This window comes from Hemitrygon akajei, chromosome 14, assembly GCF_048418815.1.
Source record: "Hemitrygon akajei chromosome 14, sHemAka1.3, whole genome shotgun sequence".
Classification (NCBI taxonomy): Eukaryota; Metazoa; Chordata; class Chondrichthyes; order Myliobatiformes; family Dasyatidae; genus Hemitrygon; species Hemitrygon akajei.
Window position 1 is genome coordinate 33,721,898 of NC_133137.1, and position 17,984 is coordinate 33,739,881.

General features: G+C 39.2%; 1 protein-coding gene across 2 annotated transcripts in view; it reads left to right on the forward strand.

Moving 5' to 3' along the window:
* Window positions 1-17,984, forward strand: part of naa25 (N-alpha-acetyltransferase 25, NatB auxiliary subunit) — an 86,146-nt gene that overhangs the window by 35,179 nt on the left and 32,983 nt on the right. For both annotated transcript variants that reach the window (XM_073065785.1, XM_073065786.1), the window contains exons 11-16: window positions 639-751; window positions 2,653-2,860; window positions 4,457-4,546; window positions 8,005-8,185; window positions 14,399-14,498; window positions 17,272-17,423. In XM_073065785.1, coding sequence (XP_072921886.1) covers window positions 639-751; window positions 2,653-2,860; window positions 4,457-4,546; window positions 8,005-8,185; window positions 14,399-14,498; window positions 17,272-17,423 — 844 coding nt within the window. The remainder of the gene's footprint in view (window positions 1-638; window positions 752-2,652; window positions 2,861-4,456; window positions 4,547-8,004; window positions 8,186-14,398; window positions 14,499-17,271; window positions 17,424-17,984) is intronic.

The following is a 17,984-nucleotide window of genomic DNA, read 5'->3' on the forward strand; positions in this document are numbered from 1 at the left end:
GGTTCTACTTTCCTGAGTTTGTGACTGAATTTTATTACAACTCAGTTTAATTCCCACTGCTGCCTGTAAGGAGTTAGAATGTTCTTCCTGTAACCACATGGATTTTCTCCGGGTGCTCCAGTTCCCTCACACAGTCCAAAGATGTGCTGGTTGGTAGGTTAATTGGTCATTGTAAACTGTCCTGTGATTAGGCTAGGATTAAATCGGGGATTGCTGGATGTCACGGGTTGAAGGACCTATTCTGCGCTGTATCTAAATAAATAAGGGGATGAAAAATGTCATTAATTTGTACAACTGGGATTGTCTGTTTACATGAGGTTCTCTGTTTTTAAAATCTTGAAAATGTAACTAGCTTGTGAGACAATGATTTTATGCATTAATTGGCAGTTCTGGAATTGTAGCATTTTCATATTACTTGGCTTTCATTCCTAAGTACGTGCAAATATCTTGGACTAAAGCTAAATTATAACCTTTGGACTGGGATAAATGAGCCAGGTATTTCAAATTCAGCCTTCAAATTATAAAAGCTGACTGGGTTAACCAGTTCAGAATATTAGACGTCAACAGTGATGGTGTTAACTCCAGTGCTTGCTGATCTACAAGCTTCCTTATTTAGTGTTTTTCCTCCTTACTGCTAGGGATACCAGAGGAGCTGATGTTCCAGTACTTTGAAAGGTTTGGGGATAAACCTTGCTGTTATTCTGACCTGAAAATCTTTGTCGATCTTCTATCATCGGAGCGGCATACACAGGTGAGACCGGGAGACTGGCAGAGTCTCCATTCGCTCAGATGTGCTACAGTGAGGTGAATGGGTAAGTGCACCCAGTGGCCTCAGCATTCAGTCAGTTTATAAATTGGTTGTCACTTTGTACATTGACTAACATTGGTTATTTTAATAGACAGAGAAAGCTGATTATTTCCTCTATTTAAGAGATTTCAGATATTATGTAGCCTTAAAATAATAATCAAACTGGTAAAGGTAAACTTAGGAACATTTCTTAACTTAAAATGTGGATTTACTTAGAAGGTCATGGATTCGAGATCAATTCAATTTAATAAAATGGTAAAAAGCTTGTTTACATTTTCCTGAAGAAACTGAAAAGGATCAGTGAAGACAATTATAATGTGGGTTAATTACCTATTTTTCCATTATCAAACTAATGTATTGTTTACACAAAGACTGATAACAGTGCTCCTAAAGTGAAATTCATTTCTTCCTATCATGTTCACTACAACTGGAGAACACACACCATAATTTCACCTTCCAAATTGGAAAAGTCTAACAATGCAGTAAAGAATTAATGATAAGAGTATATGTCGCTGCAATCTTGACCCTTTTTTCACTGCAATAGTTTGCTCGGTGTATTTCTTATTTGGTACTGGTTTTAAAGTTTTTATTTTATTTGTGGAATGTCATATACTTCGTACTGTGTGTAAGAAGACAGAACTGATTCTTAATTGTTCATGTATAAAGTTGGAATATATCACAAACCTGGAAGACTTTGATTTAGAAATAATCTATTAAAGTCACTCTTATAGATTTATGCAGTACTTTTGACTGGCAATAAGTTCTGTTAGTGTTATAGAATGGAACAGCCTCTTTTTCAGCCATTCGCGAGTCATAACAATTCACGTGAGATGCCTTAATTTTGGCATTTCATTAGGGTGGTTATCTGCCATTTTCTTTCGTAACAGAATTTTATTTTTTTTATGAACTTTGGTTGCCACTCCTAGCTTTTTTCTTTTGTACTTTTGCAATTCCCTGCTCCACAACCTATTTGTTTTCCATTCATTCCATTTATTATTGCACATTTCCAATCCATGCACACTCCAGCATTTCTTATTTTAGCTTCTGTTTCTCCTGGCCACACAGAGTTTGAATTAGAATGTGGAATATTACAGCACTTTGGCCCACAATGTTGTGCTGACCTTTTAACCTTCTCTAAGGTCAATCTAACCCTACCCTCCAATATAACCCTCCATTTTTCTGTCATCCACATGTCCATATCTATGAGTTATAGAGTGGTGAAGGCAGATACATTAGGAGAGTTTCCTAAATGCCTGTAATGTATCTGCTTCTACCGCCACCCCGGCAGGATTTTCCACATACCCACCTCTCTGTAATTTCTACTAGAAGCTTCCACAAATTATTTTGCCTTGTACTGTACCTTTTAAAAGCAATAACTCCAACATTCCCATCTTTTTTAGCAGTCTCCTCTGATTACACAGATTGAAGTTGTTTATTTTTAATGTATGCTTCCATTCTCCACAAATACTTCAGCATTGGCTTGAGCTGCCATTTTTAGCTGCACACATGTTCATTTTTAGAAAGGAATAGTTATTTGAATATTACTGGTTCTTCTAAATACTTGGCTTCTCAGGAAAATGGGGATTTATGTTTCTGCTTGTAACCATCTGATGATGGTTTGGAAAGAAGCATCTGTGTGCTTTTAGATGCTTTGATGCCAGTCTTTTTATTGCTGTGCTGAAAAGTGATATCCCTTGTCATAGACAAATGGCACAGTGAATATAAACTATCTTGGTATGCTTTGTGTTTGTATCTTAATGTATAACAATGTGACATATTTAACATCTTTATTATTTAGTTTTTTTAAGTATAGGTATTGCTATTCTTGCTTTTATTTTTTGCAGTTCATCAATAAACTGCTGGAAGTAGTACCTCTGTCAGTGTCAGCAGAGGGTGACCTTGCTTTGCCAGGTGATGTTAAAGCTATGCAGAGGCACATGTTCATCATCCAGTTTGCCAGGTTGTTAGGTCTTCATGAAACCTTGGACCAGGCACAGAAACTCAATCTCATTCAGGAGCTTATGCAGAGATACAAGCATGCCCTTGAGTTTGGTGAGCTCACGTTTTTATCTGTTTATGTTTTGTTAAAACTTACTGCTTCCTGATGAAGCCTCCTATATGCATATTTTAAAGATTATACAGTACATATATGCACAATGTCCTTTAAATTGAAAGGCAAACTGATGGGTAAATCTGAAGCCTAATTTTGTGTCAAATCAGTAGCGCTTCTGAAGTTTAATTAACTAAACTGCATGTTATATCATTGAGGAACTCATTGAGCTTTGCTCTTGTTATCTGGTACAAACACCCAAATATTTAAGCAAGATACTGCACAGTTTTTTTTGTGTTTCTTCCATATAAGGAAGTGCTACACTAGGTTGGATACAGTTGTGAAATGCCACTTGTGGTGAGCATGACATAATGACGAGAAAGAATGCAAAAATGAGTAAAATGGAGTCTTGTTTTTTTAAAAAAAAAGTCATTTTTATTATCCCAGGAACAGTAAAAACCCAATGGAGAGAGTGAGCATCAGTTATTGGAAAGTGACTATTTGCAGTATTTAACAGCATTATACTGGAATAAGGAAAACTTAAAACATAATACAAATTGTGGGTGGTGGGGTGGAGATACGTCTCTACCAAAGGAGGTGTAAGGTGCTCCTTCCCTCTATAGCCTGCAGGTCACCCTTGGGCAAGGTGTAGCACCTGCTTAGCCTCCCCAGTCAGGGTCACGTGAAGCCATGGGAGCAGGTAGTGGATGGTCGTATGAGCAGCTGGTGCATATCACAAGTCCTGAGACCACAAGGCGCCAGGCAGACAATCTCTGAAGAGTATTGATAATGGCTCGGGTCACCCGTCTTGTAAAGACACTACCTGATAGAAGGTATTTTTACTTCTGTAGAAAAAAATTTGCCAAGAACCATCATGATCGTGGAAAGACCATGATCGCCTACTTCATACAAAAAAGCACATAATGAACGAATACAAATTGAATTTGGCAGTGACAGTTAAGGAGATGAACTTCCAGAGAACTAATTTGCAGATTATGGGACTTGGGTTATGTAACAGCCCTTTCATATGGATATGACGAACTGAGTGGGTATCTCCTGTGCTGGGATATTCAGTGATCCTGTAGACTGCAGCCCCAGAGCAACTGCACACTATTCAAGGCAGGGGTCAAAAAACAAAGTAATGAGAGAAAGCTGTAAATTGGACAGCAACTTACCTGCTCCTCAGCTAGAATTTCTAGATCTTTTGTGTGTGATTAATTACCTGTGCCTTCTGTCCTGTGTTACTTTAAAATTTAGGTATTTGTTTTTGTTATTATTTTTATTCACCGTTTGAACTAAGAGTTGTGGTCAATCTGGTTGTACCGGTTTCAATTTTAACTGTTGCCTTGTGGCAGACTGCGATCAACTCCTCATTGCCCCCTCAGAAAAGAATGAGAAACAAAAACTAACTGCAGATAGGAAATCTGAATGCTGAAATACAGATGATACTGAAAATATTCAAAGCTTATGCAGTACCAGTGGCAAGGGAAACCAAAGTTAGCCTTTCAAGTGGATGACCTAACTGGCTGAGTGTTTCTGACATTCTCTCTTTTAATCTCGAATCAATTTAGTTCTTCATCTTTTGTTCTGTTCAATAGGAAAGTCATGCTTAAAAACAGAATTGCAGTTCTCTGACAATTACTGTCTATTTGCTGTGCATCTGCTTCTTGACATCTGGAAACAATCAGGTCAGTGATTTTTCTCCTCAGCATAAACTGCAACCTTATTAGCTGGAAAAACTTTGTTCTGAAGGAATTAAAATAGCTCTATTGAATTTCAAGAATTTAAAAAAATTTAAATCAATGCTATAAATGTACCTTCTAAGAATTTTTCTTCTTGTAAGCCTGTAGCTTGGAGCTGTGGTTAATTGCTCTAGTGTACTAACCAGCATCACAGAATTGAAAGTAATTCAAAGTTTATCACATTACAGCTCACTACAAGCCCTTCGGCCCACAATTTTGTGCTGACCTTTTAACCTACTTCAAGATCAATTTAACGCTTCTCTCCCACATAACCCTTTATTTTTCTTTTATCCATGTGCCTATCTCAGAGTCTTTTAAATGTCCCTAACGTCCTTTTATACCATTCCAGCCGTGTGTTTCACTCACTTACCACTTTCTGTGCAAGAACATACTTCTGACATCTTCCAATTACCTTTGCTTTAAACACCATAAAATTATGGCCCCTCAATTTGCCATTGCTGCCCTGGGGAAAAAATTGCTGGCTGTCCACTCTATCAATGCCTTTTGGTATCTTGTATACCTCTATCAAGTTGCCTCTCATCCTCCTTCAAAACCGTAGCTTGCTCATCTTCATCAGACTTGCTCTCTGATCCAGGCAGCATCACAGTAACTCTTCTCTGCACCTTCTCTAACGTTTCCACATCTTATCTATATTGAGGCAACCAGAACTGAACACAATACTCCAAGTCTAGTTTAACCAGAGTTTTATAGAGCTGTAACTAGTGAGGTCTGTGCACTGTACACTACCTTAACCACCATATCAACTTCCATGGCAAATTTGAGGGATCTATAGACATGAAACCCAAGAGCCCTCTGTTCCTCCACATTGCTGAAGAATCTTGCATTAACTTTCTACTCTGTCTTTAAATTTTAGAGAGAACCTAAAATGAGGTCAGCACCTTTCTCACACCAAAGTTAAATGAAATTGAAGATGTACAGTACTTTTATTATTGGGTGAAAACAAAATTTAAAAATCTTGTCACCTATTATATTTGGCAAGAAAACTAGAAAGGTCAAAGAGTTGGAGTAACAAAACAAAGAAACTGATTAACATGAAAGGAGAATGATAAGCTTGGGTACTTGTATTTGTCTCTACCACTTCCTCTGGCAGCTAGTTCCATATAAGCATGTCTCTGCAAAATCTTACCCCTCTCATCTTAAACCACTGTTCTCTTTACCCTAGCAAAATGTGCATTTAAAGTTGCAAACAGAAGGAGGGATAGTGGGAACAAAGAGAATGTCCTTAATAGTGAAAAGGCTATAATATCAATCAATATATATATCAATATTATTGTAATTTATAGTATATTTTATTTATTGCACTTTAATCCAGCCACAAAACAAGAAATTTCACGTTTATCAGTGCTAATAAATCTGATTCTGATTCATCACAATGACTGTCATGTGTTATTCTTGCTTTTGGTGTCATTTAAGAGGTCAATATTATGAGTTAATTGTAATTGATCTTTCTAGCGTTCTTGTGTAGCTCTTGGATGATCAATCTTCAACAGAGGTCTTGGCTTCTTCTCCCATGCCACCATCTTAATAAATTCCAAGCCTGACGTAATCTTGAGTCCTCCTTCCATCTCAGTTACCATCATCACCTTGTACCATTTATTTGCCCACGTCTTCATTCAGACTGCAAACTTTTGTTTCTATCTTCAGAATGGCTGGCCCACCTCTGCCTTTCTTTGGAGTTCATTTTGTGATCTCCTAGAGTGGGGAAAAAAGCAATGGAGACAAAAGTAACCACTATGCAGAACACCTCCATTCAGTTTTCAAGTACAGCCCTAAGCTTGCAGTTGCTTATCACTTTAATTCTTTATCCCACTCTGACTTTAATATTTTGGCTCCACTGTTCTGTGTAAGCTGAAGTAGTCATCTCTTATCTTCTGACAAAGCAAGCAGCAGCCCTCTGGACATAACACTAAATTCAACCATTTCAGATAACCAGGAGTTATTGCTTGCATCAGAATTGGCCAGTTTTGATACAAGACAAACTGTAGGATAGTTTCTATTTATTTATTTTTTCTTTCTTTCCATCTATCGTTTCTGGGTATTTCCAGGATTCTCTTCCATCTCAGGTTCCCACAACTGCTGTTTGCTGTTCAGTTCCAATATGCTATATTTTTCCCCTCTAACTGCCCACCCTCATATTGATCGATTTACAGTAACCCAGACAGAAGCCATAATTAACCAACATTCATTTCCCTCTCAAATGGTACTGAAAGCAGTTGCATCAGTTTTATAACCTTGTCTTTACAGACAGTCTCTTTGTAATTAATTCAGAGGTTTGCATCCTGGATAGTATTACTGTGGGTTATGACCAAAGAAAAAAATGTCTGGAGTTGCTTACCATTTTTTAGTGCAAGGGTGTTTATTAGGTGTGTCAAAAATTAAAATTACAAAAAATTAGTGAAAAGAAAACTGCCAGTATTTACAAAAAGTTATCTACCAGAAAACACAAAATAGCTCCATACGATTCTGGTCCAGTGTGAACTCCTGGCAGGCTGTCTCTCTCTCTCGCTCGCTCACTCTCTCTCTCACTGCGTTGAGTTCCTTTTTATTCAGCACCTGGACATAACTTTGGTAATTAAATATGTAAACTTAAAACTACACATGAATGAGAATATGATGCACCCCACAATGAAGTTACAATCATATTACAAAATAAACAGAAGTATTTACCTTAAACACAGTAGACAAACAACATGTACACATTTACACATCCCCATTGCTGAAGAAATAAAATATTCCTCTGTATATGGTGGGAAAGGCACCATAAAGCCAACTCAAGCACATCAGCTCGGTTTAGGATCCATTATACCAGGGGAAGATGTTGAAGTGTGTACACACAGCACAACAGCAGCAGAATGACAAAGCAACGTTTGTGTGTGTGTAAATGTGCGTGTGTAAGGAGTATGTTTACTGAGTGCTGTCCGTCACAATGTGCATGGTCCACACCATTTATTGGCATCTGACGACATCTTTTATAATGTCCAGACCAAAATGGACATCCTTGCTTTTGGTCTTTGTACAATGCATGGTTATGTACAATTGAACCTCAGAATTTATTTACCCATTACTTTACATGGAAATTCTAAGAGACCTTGATTTATGTGCCAGTAACTCATTCTAAACTTCCAATCTCTCAAAATTCAAGGAAATCAGTGTTAAATAGGCCAAAATCTGTACAAGACTACAAATTAATATTTTAATAGGCGATTGGATATAATGATTTTCTTTTATTATGGGGAAACAAAGTTGGGAAAGGTTTCATGAAGTAGGTGATTCTATCTGCACTGGTTTAACAGAGTTCATCTGACAAAATAAATACACTGGTTTCATTATTGACACACTGAATCTGTCAACAGTTCCTGTTTCACTCCTTTGTGTTCCTACAGGTGAAGAAAGACCCTTATGGCAGTCTCTAGCACTGCTGGAGGAGACCCTCTCTAACAGCCCCTCCAGTGCTCAGTTCAAGTTGCTGCTCATTCGAATCTACTGTCTTCTGGGAGCTTTTGAGCCAGTAGTAGACTTGTATACCAGCCTTGATGCCAAGCATGTGCAACATGACACAATTGGGTAGGTACTTATTCAAATTTGATAGATGGTACGCAAATGCTCCCTTAACACAAACTTCTGCCATCCAGCTGACAGATTGTGACTTGTGTTGTGGGATAGTTGTACTTTTAAAAGAGGAAAGAATAATGGAGTCTAAGGACAAAGTTTTTTTTGTATTTTAAGAATAACTGATATTGTATAGTACTTGTTGGGTTAATGCTATCTGCTCATAGCACTAATTTTGATGTACTTTTGGCATCCTGACAACTCAATTGACACCCTAATAACACAAAAGACGTGTCATACAGCAAAGCTCCATTAATGTGCGACTCAGCACTTTGGTTTCACGCTAGCAGCTTTTCTAGACTATCAGATGTCATTCTATTAACCCTCCAACACATTTATATTTTATTATATGTTAAACAGAATAAAAATATTTTCCAGTAAATCCCAGTAGGTTTAAAGCTTGTAGAAATCAGAACCAGGTGAATTTCAAGAGGGTACGGGAAACAAAACCAGGGGTCTTGTGAGTAGAAGAACATAGAAATTAGCATCCAAGGAGCCAGTTGCATGATCATATGAATTTATCTGTAAATGAATAGCAGATTATTGAATTTTTACTGAATGCACATTCAAGTTCATTATTTTTCAACCATATATATGTATACTGCCAAACAAAACTGTGTGCCATCAGAGTACATTGGGCATTTCTGAGCTCAAATACTAAATTACATTGTTATGAATGTGAAGCAACTCTGAGGGGCCGAAGGGTACAAAGTTGCCCCCTCCTTTTTGAGAATCGCAAGGTCGCTATTAATTCGGGTCTGGGACCCAGGAAATGAGAGAGACACACACAGAATATACAACCAGGTGGAATGTGTCCTGACCTCAGCGGAACGGAACCACTGATAACAGCCATTGTCTCTTGGAGAAGGAATTGTGTATTGAGTACTGTACTATTCATTGAAACCCCTCAGGGGACAACCAGAGTGGTCTGGTTGAGGGATTGCATCATCCCAACCTGATTGACATCTGAGACCCCGTGAGTAAGGATAAAAGAGGGTCTGGGGAACAAACCCTTTAGACGCACCAGGAGAAATGCTAGAAATCCCGTGACAGCGTTTAATAGCGAAAGCTGGTGGGGGCTCGTGTGTGTCCTCCCTTTGCCTGGGGTGGCGAGCTCACCACGGAAGAACGGTTTAGCTAAAGGAGAAGCCACAAGTGAACGGCCACGACAACGAGACTCCTGCTGGATCGAAATCATAAAGGAAAGCCGGCAAGTTTTTCTCCAAATCTCTCTCTCTCTCTCTCCAACAATTGCAACACAGCGGTCCCCAACGGCTGCAGCCTGCATGAACTGAGTGAACTTTATATTTCCATTGGACAATACATTATCCCCTAGACAACGATAGAGCTTATTTCTTATTGATTATTATTATACCCGCACTTTTAGATTTAGTATTGACGACGTATATTATCTGTATATTTGCATTGATAATATTTTTGTGTAATTTTACTAATAAATACTGTTAAAAATAGTATCATCAGACTTTAACGGACGTCTCTATCTTTGCTGGTAAGTGACCCAGTTACGGGGTTCGTAACAACGTGGGGCCTCGTCTCAAGATTTGATACCAAATTGGAGGGCCAGTAAATCGGGCTTTTAAGTCCAAACTTGGATCTGGTTGCGCAGGTAACCAGACGGGAAACCAGCAAAGATGGACGTAGATGAATTTATAGAAAACCCGACTCTGGAGGCGCTAGAGGCTGCCACAAAGTCAGGCTTGATAAATATTGCGAAAGGACTAAACCTCGCAGAGGTGAGGTTGTCAATGAAAAAGTGGGAGGTGCAGAGGGCCATAACTCAGTATTATATTGTGAAGAATGTGTTTTCGGCTGAGGTATTGGAAAATATCCCTGAAAAGGTACCAGCTAGTGGGATGGCTCAGTTAGAGTTGGAGAAATTAAGGTTGGAACATGAAATTAAGTTAAAACAGCTGGAAGCAGCTGAAAAGGAAAAAGAAAGAGCCGAAAAGCAAAGGGAGCATGAGCTCCAGCTAAAGGAGTTAGAGGTGAAAAGGGAGCAGGAAAGAGCTGAGAAGCAGAGGGAGCATGAAATTAAGTTAAAACAGCTGGAAGCAGCTGAAAAAGAGAAGGAGCCGAAAAGGAGAGGGAGTATGAGGAGAAGGAGAAACAGAGGCAACATGAGTTGGACATGGAGAAGTTCAGGCAAGAGCGAAGAGCTCAAGGGCCAGACTGAGAGGAGAGATTTAATGTTGTTAGGGAGTTTAGGTTAGTACCTCCGTTCGAGGAGACGGATGTTGATAGTTATTTCTTGCATTTTGAAAAGGTGCCAGTGAGTTGGAAGTGGCCCAGAGATCAATGGGTGGTGTTATTACAAAGTGTGTTAAAAGGGAAGGCACAACGGGCATATGCGGCGTTGTCCATGGAGGAGGAGGAATCTGAGAATTATGAGAAAGTAAAGGAGGCCATTCTTCTGACCTACGAATTGGTACCCGAAGCCTATAGACAAAAGTTCAGAAATTTAGTAAAAGGGTGGAATCAGACGTGTGCAGAGTTTGCCTATGAGAAGGGTGTGCTCTTGGATCGCTGGTGTGCAGCAGAAATGGTGGAAGAAGATTTTCGGCGTCTCAGGGAGTTAATTCTGATTGAGGAATTTAAAGGTTGTGTTTCGGAGGATATCCGGATGTATTTGAACGAGAAGCCGAATAAGTCCATATCCGAATTTGCTAGGTTCGCAGATGAATATGCCCTAACCCACAAGACAAAGTTTTCCTCGAATAAAAGTTACCAGAAAGACCGTGGGAACGGCAGAGAAAGCCCGCCAGCTAAGGGAGAAACTAAGCCGGGAGCTAGTGGTAAAAATGAGGAGGAGGAAAGGCAAGACGGCAGGAGGGGTCCTGGCTTGACCTGTTTTAGTTGTGGAAAGGTGGGTCATATCGCATCTGAGTGCCTTGCTCTGAGGAAGGAGACAGGAAAAGGGAAAGCAGCAGTACCTACAGGCTGTATTGCGTCGATCAGCAAATCGACGAGAGAGCCCCAGGTAGATAGAGTACAAGAGGGGCGTGAGAAATTTATTTCAGAAGGAACCGTGTCTGTGAAAGAGGGAGACACACTAGTTCCAGTGCGGATCTGGAGAGACACGGGAGCTGAGCTGTCACTGATTCGCAGTAAGGTACTAGATTTTGGTCCCGAGACTGGAGAGGTGGCTTTGAGAGGCATAGGAAAAGGGACAGAAGCTGTGCCTTTGCATAGGATCATTATAAATTATGAGCTGGTATCTGGACCAGTTGAAATAGGGGTGCGATCAGAATTTCTGAGAACTGACGTAGGCATCCTTCTGGGTAACGATTTAGCTGGTGGTGACGTTTGGTCAGCCATGGAGCTGACGAGCAAGCCTGTAAGTGTTGAGAACCCGCCCCTAGGTTCCAAGATCTATCCCGCATGCGCGACCACTCGCAGCATGTCGGAAAAGGCAGCTGAGAAAGAGACCAGTTTAAATCAGGCCAGTATCGATTTGGCCGAGACGTTTTTACCGACCCTGTACCAAGAGGAGTTAGAGGGTGGTAAAACGGAGAATAGGAAAGTGAAAGAGTAAGGGAGAGGAGGTAGACCTACCCTTAGCCAGGAGGAAATTTATAGAGGCACAGAGTAAAAATGAGAAACAGATAAGGCTGTTAGAAGGTCCAGGGTTGGACATGGATGATCTGTCTGGCTTGACAGAACTGTTTGAAGAAGTTGAAAATTCTAAAGGTGTTCCGGATAATGAAATGAGGGCAGTCCTAGATGAAAAGGATGCCATTACCTTGAAGAAGTCTGCTGGGTTGGCAGATGAGGTTGTTTCAGCCCACAGGGTTGAGTTTACTCCGGAAGGGAGTTGCCCAGAGAGTAACTGGGAGGATCAGGAGAACTTAGAATTTGAAAAGGGGGCGGGTATTGAAAGCCTGGAAGAGGCAGATGTCCCGTTTGAGTGTGTTCAAGATGTGGATGCACGTGGTACTGAACCTAGTAATGGAACTCAGAAAAAGTCTGAGGTATTTGATTCAGCTGAAAAGGAATGCGGTCCTTGTGGGTCAGATGGACTTGGTTCAAGGAAGAAAGGGTTAACCTTGGTACTAGTGGGAAGTGAGAATTCCCAGTTGTTTGTGTTCGAAGGTGTGTTAAAAGTTAGGAGATAAAAGGTGGTGAGGTGAATATTATTATTGAAGGAAAAGGGAAAAGTGTAGTTCCTAAATTGAATGAAGAAAATTTAAAGTCTGGATTGGTGTCAGAAGCAGTAACCAGGCTGAAGGGACAATGGCTTGTTAACACGGTGCCTGCGAATCAATTACAGGTTGATTTGGAATGTAAAGGTGCCCCACACGCTATTGTTATTCAAGAGTGTGCTGTGAAGAGGCAGAATTTGAAATGCTGTTTGGACAAAGAGGGATTGCTTGCAGATCTTAAACTGAAAACTAATAGAATGAAGGGTCCTGAAGATAAAACTAACGACTTGCTTAAAAATAAAGAATTGTGTGAAAATTCAGCAAATGGGCTAAGTTTGGAAAACATTGCTGATAAAATAACTCCTATGAAAGGAGCATGCAAAAGCCTATTCCACACTGGTATACAAGCTAACCATGTGGGAGTTAACTGGAAGAGGGGCGAGGGTTGACGGGATGCCACTTTAAATAACAGGATCTGGTTTTAAGGGATTTCGACAAAGCATGTAACTAATAAAGGCAACCCCATGGAAGATTGACTGTTAAGTTTGAAAGTAAAATAAAGATTAGTATTTGCATGAACTTTTGTAATATACACGTAAGCTAAGATCACAACTCTTTAGTTTTTGTTTGCTGAAGAAAAGGAATAAAAATAGGTGGTTATTAAATTGGAGTCTGATGCTACAAGAATTTATTAAGGTACAAGATGTTAAGATATTAAAGGAAGACAATGTAATCGCTAACTGTTAGATGCTGAATTGAATGTATAACTGTATTACTCTAGTGAAAAAAAAACTCTTGTATTGTGTTAGATTCTGAAATCCTGTAAGACTCTATATTAATTAATTTTTACCTGTGGCAAAAATCCTAGAAGGAAGGAGGTATTATGAATGTGAAGCAACTCTGAGGGGCCGAAGGGTACAAAGTCGCCCCCTCCTTTTTGAGAATCGCAAGATAGCTATGAATTCGGGTCTGGGACCCAGGAAATGAGAGAGACACAGAATACACAACCAGGTGGAATGTGTCCTGACCTCAGCGGAATGGAACCACTGATAACGGCCGTTGTCTCTTGGAGAAGGAATTGTGTATTGAGTACTGTACTATTCATTGAAACCCCTCAGGGGACAACCAGAGTGGTCTGGTTGAGGGATTGCATCATCCCAACCTGATTGACATCTGAGACCCCGTGAGTAAGGATAAAAGAGGGTCTGGGGAACAACCCCTTTAGACACACCAGGAGAAACGCTAGAAATCCCGTGACAGCGTTTAATAGCGAAAGCTGGTGGGGGCTAGTGTGTGTCCTCCCTTTGCCTGGGGTAGCAAGCTCACCACGGAAGAACGGTTTAGCTAAAGGAGAAGCCACAAGTGAACGGCCACGACAACAAGACTCCTGATGGATTGAAATCATAAAGGAAAGCTGGCAAGCTTTTCTCCAAATTTCTCTCTCTCTCTCTCCAACAATTGCAACACAGCCGGTCCCCAACGGCTGCAGCCTGCATGAACTGAGTGAACTTTATATTTCCATCGGACAATACATTATCCCCTAGACAACGATAGAGCTTATTTCTTATTGATTATTATTATACCCGCACTTTTAGATTTAGTATTGACGACATATATTATCTGTATATTTGCATTGATATTATTTTTGTGTAATTTTACTAATAAATACTGTTAAAAATAGTATCATCAGACTTCAACGGACGTCTCTATCTTTGCTGGTAAGTAACCCAGTTACAGGGTTCGTAACAACATGAATGAAATCTTGGAATAAAAGATTAATCTTTCTGGATCTATAGAGACTAATTAATTTATTTTTGCCTTAAATTTGAGGCAACTGAAGCAGGTTTAATTCTATGGTTTTTCGGATCTGAAAGTAGGCATGGTAGTCACAGATACTGAAAGTTACCTGCAGTAGCCATCGTTTCCTGCTATGGGCAAAACAGATAACATTTGATGCTGTAATTTATTTTGTTCAGTGTTGGTGTTTGACACTACGTTTGTTTGACAGGTATTTGCTGACTCGATACGCAGAGCCATTGGGCCATTTTGCTGCTGCTTCCCAAGCATGTAACTTCACACTCAGGTTTTTCCACTCCAACCAGAAAGATGTAAGTGTGCCAAAGATAGTGAGCTCTCTTGAGTTGTGCATTCTGACAATTATTAGCTTTCTTCTATTTTGTTTGCAACATCCCACGAATACCATGCATGTAACAAAACAAACTGCTGTTCAGTCAATGCTATTTATTTGTAAAACAGTCTTTGTGAATGATTTTTAAGTATACAATGGATTCCAGTTGGGCCATCGGTTAATTGAGGCAGCCACTTATTTCACATAATTCTTAAAGAACAAAAATTAGTTGGAAAAAATAGCTGGGATTCCCTTCTTTTATTTGGGACACCATGCCACTTAATCGGAACAGGAGACTGTTCCCAAATAGTTTATAACTAGCCCCAGACATGTGCACTTTTGTGGCTATTAGATGCGCAAGAGTGCTTAAGAGCAAACAGTTTTTAAATGACATCTGTTGTGTGTGTTTATGTTCAAAAAGCAATGATTTTTTGTCCTGGTAGTTGCTGAGAAATAAGTAGTAAGACAATTCAGAACTGAATTGCTCACTACGGTTTCAAGCACTCAGAAATGAAGATGTCAGAAATGGTCAGGAGTGAAAGTGAAACTTCAAGTTAGGAACTATGAAGAATTTGAAGGTATCACCGATTATCTTGAATGTTACCTTTGGTCCCACTAGCACTCAGCTCTCACCTGTGGATGTGAAAGCAACCACACCCCAGTACATTACATCAATAGGTGGGTTTAACCAGGTGAGGGTAGCCAGCGGGTCTCATACCCTTGTGAGATATGGACATGTCTGTCCTAGCATGCAAAGTCAGCACTGGCGGACTGGGCGGATGAGATCTACACCAGGAAGGCGTTTGTGCATTACTCCATGGAGAGCAAATGGCATGATGGGGTACAGAAGAAGTCATGGGCATCCTTTGCAACTAAGGAAGACCCCAATTGTGTCACCTACTTGTATTACTGAATCCGGACCTACAAGGTAAAGAGAATGGAACTACTCAGGGGCAATGGTCTTTCCATTTTAAAAGCTCTCCTGCACAGGTTTCCTGTCATTGCCGGATATAACAGACAACTACCGGTAGTATTTGTAGTGTTCTAATTTTGTTCTGTATTTCATTTAAGTGCATAATTTGTTACTCAGTTAAGCAGTAGTTTGTCTTTTTTATACTTTTTAAATTATTCCCATGAAATTTCAGCTAATTGAGGCAGCCACTTAATTAAGCCAATGTGTACTGGTCCCAATTAACAGAAATCTACTTTTTTTAGTTTTTGATTTGATCATTTGCGTTTAGGCTTACTAATGTACATTTTTTTTGGACATAAGCTCCTAATGGTTGTTAGTTGTAATTGGTGTATTAGTCAAGCAGAACAGTATGAGTCTAACCTTTTAGGAAGCTATACTAACCTAATGCATTACAAGATTTTGATGTACTCTTGAAATGTTTTAAGTGCCAGATTCACTTGGTACAGATGATAAATTGTGATGAATTACATTGACACCAATGCCTTTAGAAATCTTTCCAGCTAGTTCATTTATTGTTCTTGATACTTTTTCAGAACCTTAGAAAAAGGTTACACTTTGTAAGAGCATTATCAGCAATATCTTACAAATTTGTTGGTGATTTGAGAGTAGATATTATTCACACGAGACATGCCAAAGACTCATCTAGGTCAAGAGCATAGATTTTCAGCATGACAACCACAATATCATTATCTCACCAGCTTTTGCTGTCACATAGGGAAGATCACTCCCAGCGAAAAGGAATTTCAATAGAATGCTGACATAATCATGCACTTGAAATATCTGGCTGAAGATCATTGCATATGCTTTAGTCTTCAGTTTAACTTGTTTGAGCTAATATTACAGATTATTAATTGTTCTGGAATACATTTCTGCTCCTGCTGAAGGAAACTCTTGTTTGTGCCTTATTTTGAGCTCGTAAATCTGTCCAAGAACAGTCTCACTTAACATGGTGGTTATGACACACAACAGATTTTGTTGTCTTGTAGACCATGTGATGGTTACTCCTGCTATCCTCTAATAAACAATGCATCAAGGAATGGGATATTGTTAAGGGAATTGAGAGAGTGGTGATTCTCTCATGTTAATTCTGTAAATACCAGTCACAGGCTCAGCCAAGTAGATTCAGTGTATGGCCAGATCAGTTTTTACTGATGCTGTATGGTCATTTGCTAATCCCCTCTAAAATTTACCACCGAGCAAATTTCAATGTCCATGTGGAGAAGAAAAAAGGGTTAACATTTCAGATCTGTGATCTTTTATTATAATGAGGAATTGAGTGATTCTTGCCCTAGAGCTAAATAGTAGGTAATTTTCCTCCATGAAAAATAGCAAGTTTAAACATGTGGCTCAGCAGTGTAGTTGTTGGCACAGCAATTTACAGTACAGGTGACCTGGGTTCAATTCTGGCTACTCTTTAAGGAGGTTGTACGTTCTTCCTGTGACCACGTAGGTTTCCTCTTGGTGCTCAGGTTTCCTTCCACAGTCCAAAGACCTACAGGTTGGTAGGTGAATTGGTCATTGTAAGTTGTCCCGTGATTAGGCTAGGATTAAATCAGGGGATTGCTGGGCAGCACAGCTGAAAGAGTCTATTCTGTGCTTATAAATATAGCCTAGGTTCTCTAGCGGGATGATCTATCAAGAATCATTGTTTTTCAGAGGAAAGTTAAATTCTTTAAATAGCTTTACAAAAGAAATTTAAGAAATGGTTTGCTTGCAGGTATGTTGCTTGTAGTAAGAGCAGTTTTTTTAAAAATACTGTGTTGGTTTACTTTATTTTCAGACCTCTGAATATATAATTCAGGCATATAAATATGGTGCTTTTGAGAAGATCCCAGAATTCATTGCGTTTCGGAACAGGCTGAACAACTCTCTGCATTTTGCACAAGTCCGTATTGAGCGTATGCTGTTAGACCTCTTCCTCGAAGCAAACATGTATGTGTTATACTGTACCTCACTTTACCAGAAGAACAGAGCTTTTGGTTATTACTAATTGATGTATATGTTTAACAATAATTGATAGCAAGATTTTAAATCTATGACAAATAGTTACAAGAAATGCAAAAAAAATGTGGGGAAATCTGAATCTAAAGCAAAAAATGCTGGAAATGCTTAGTGGATCAGGCAGCTTTATTGGAAAGGGGTTATTTTATATCCTATTGTGTTTATTGTATATTTAGTGTTTAATGAAACTACTCCACACTTGTGTATATATTTGTATATTATGTGAAAACTTACAGCAGCATTTTGTACAGTCATATATTGTAGTTTGACTGCGTGCTAAAGGTTGACATTAAGGTGAAGATTTCTTAATGCAATTGCTTCCTTGAGAACAATATGGTCAGAAGTTAAAGTAATTTGTTTGGAATTTATTTCTGTTGCTTTGGAATCCAAGTTACTTATTCACAAAGTTTCATTTTGGTAAAATTTAAAATTGAGAGAATTTAAAATGCCCTTTTCCTTGTTGAGTGTAGTTGTCACAACTGACAAGGATTT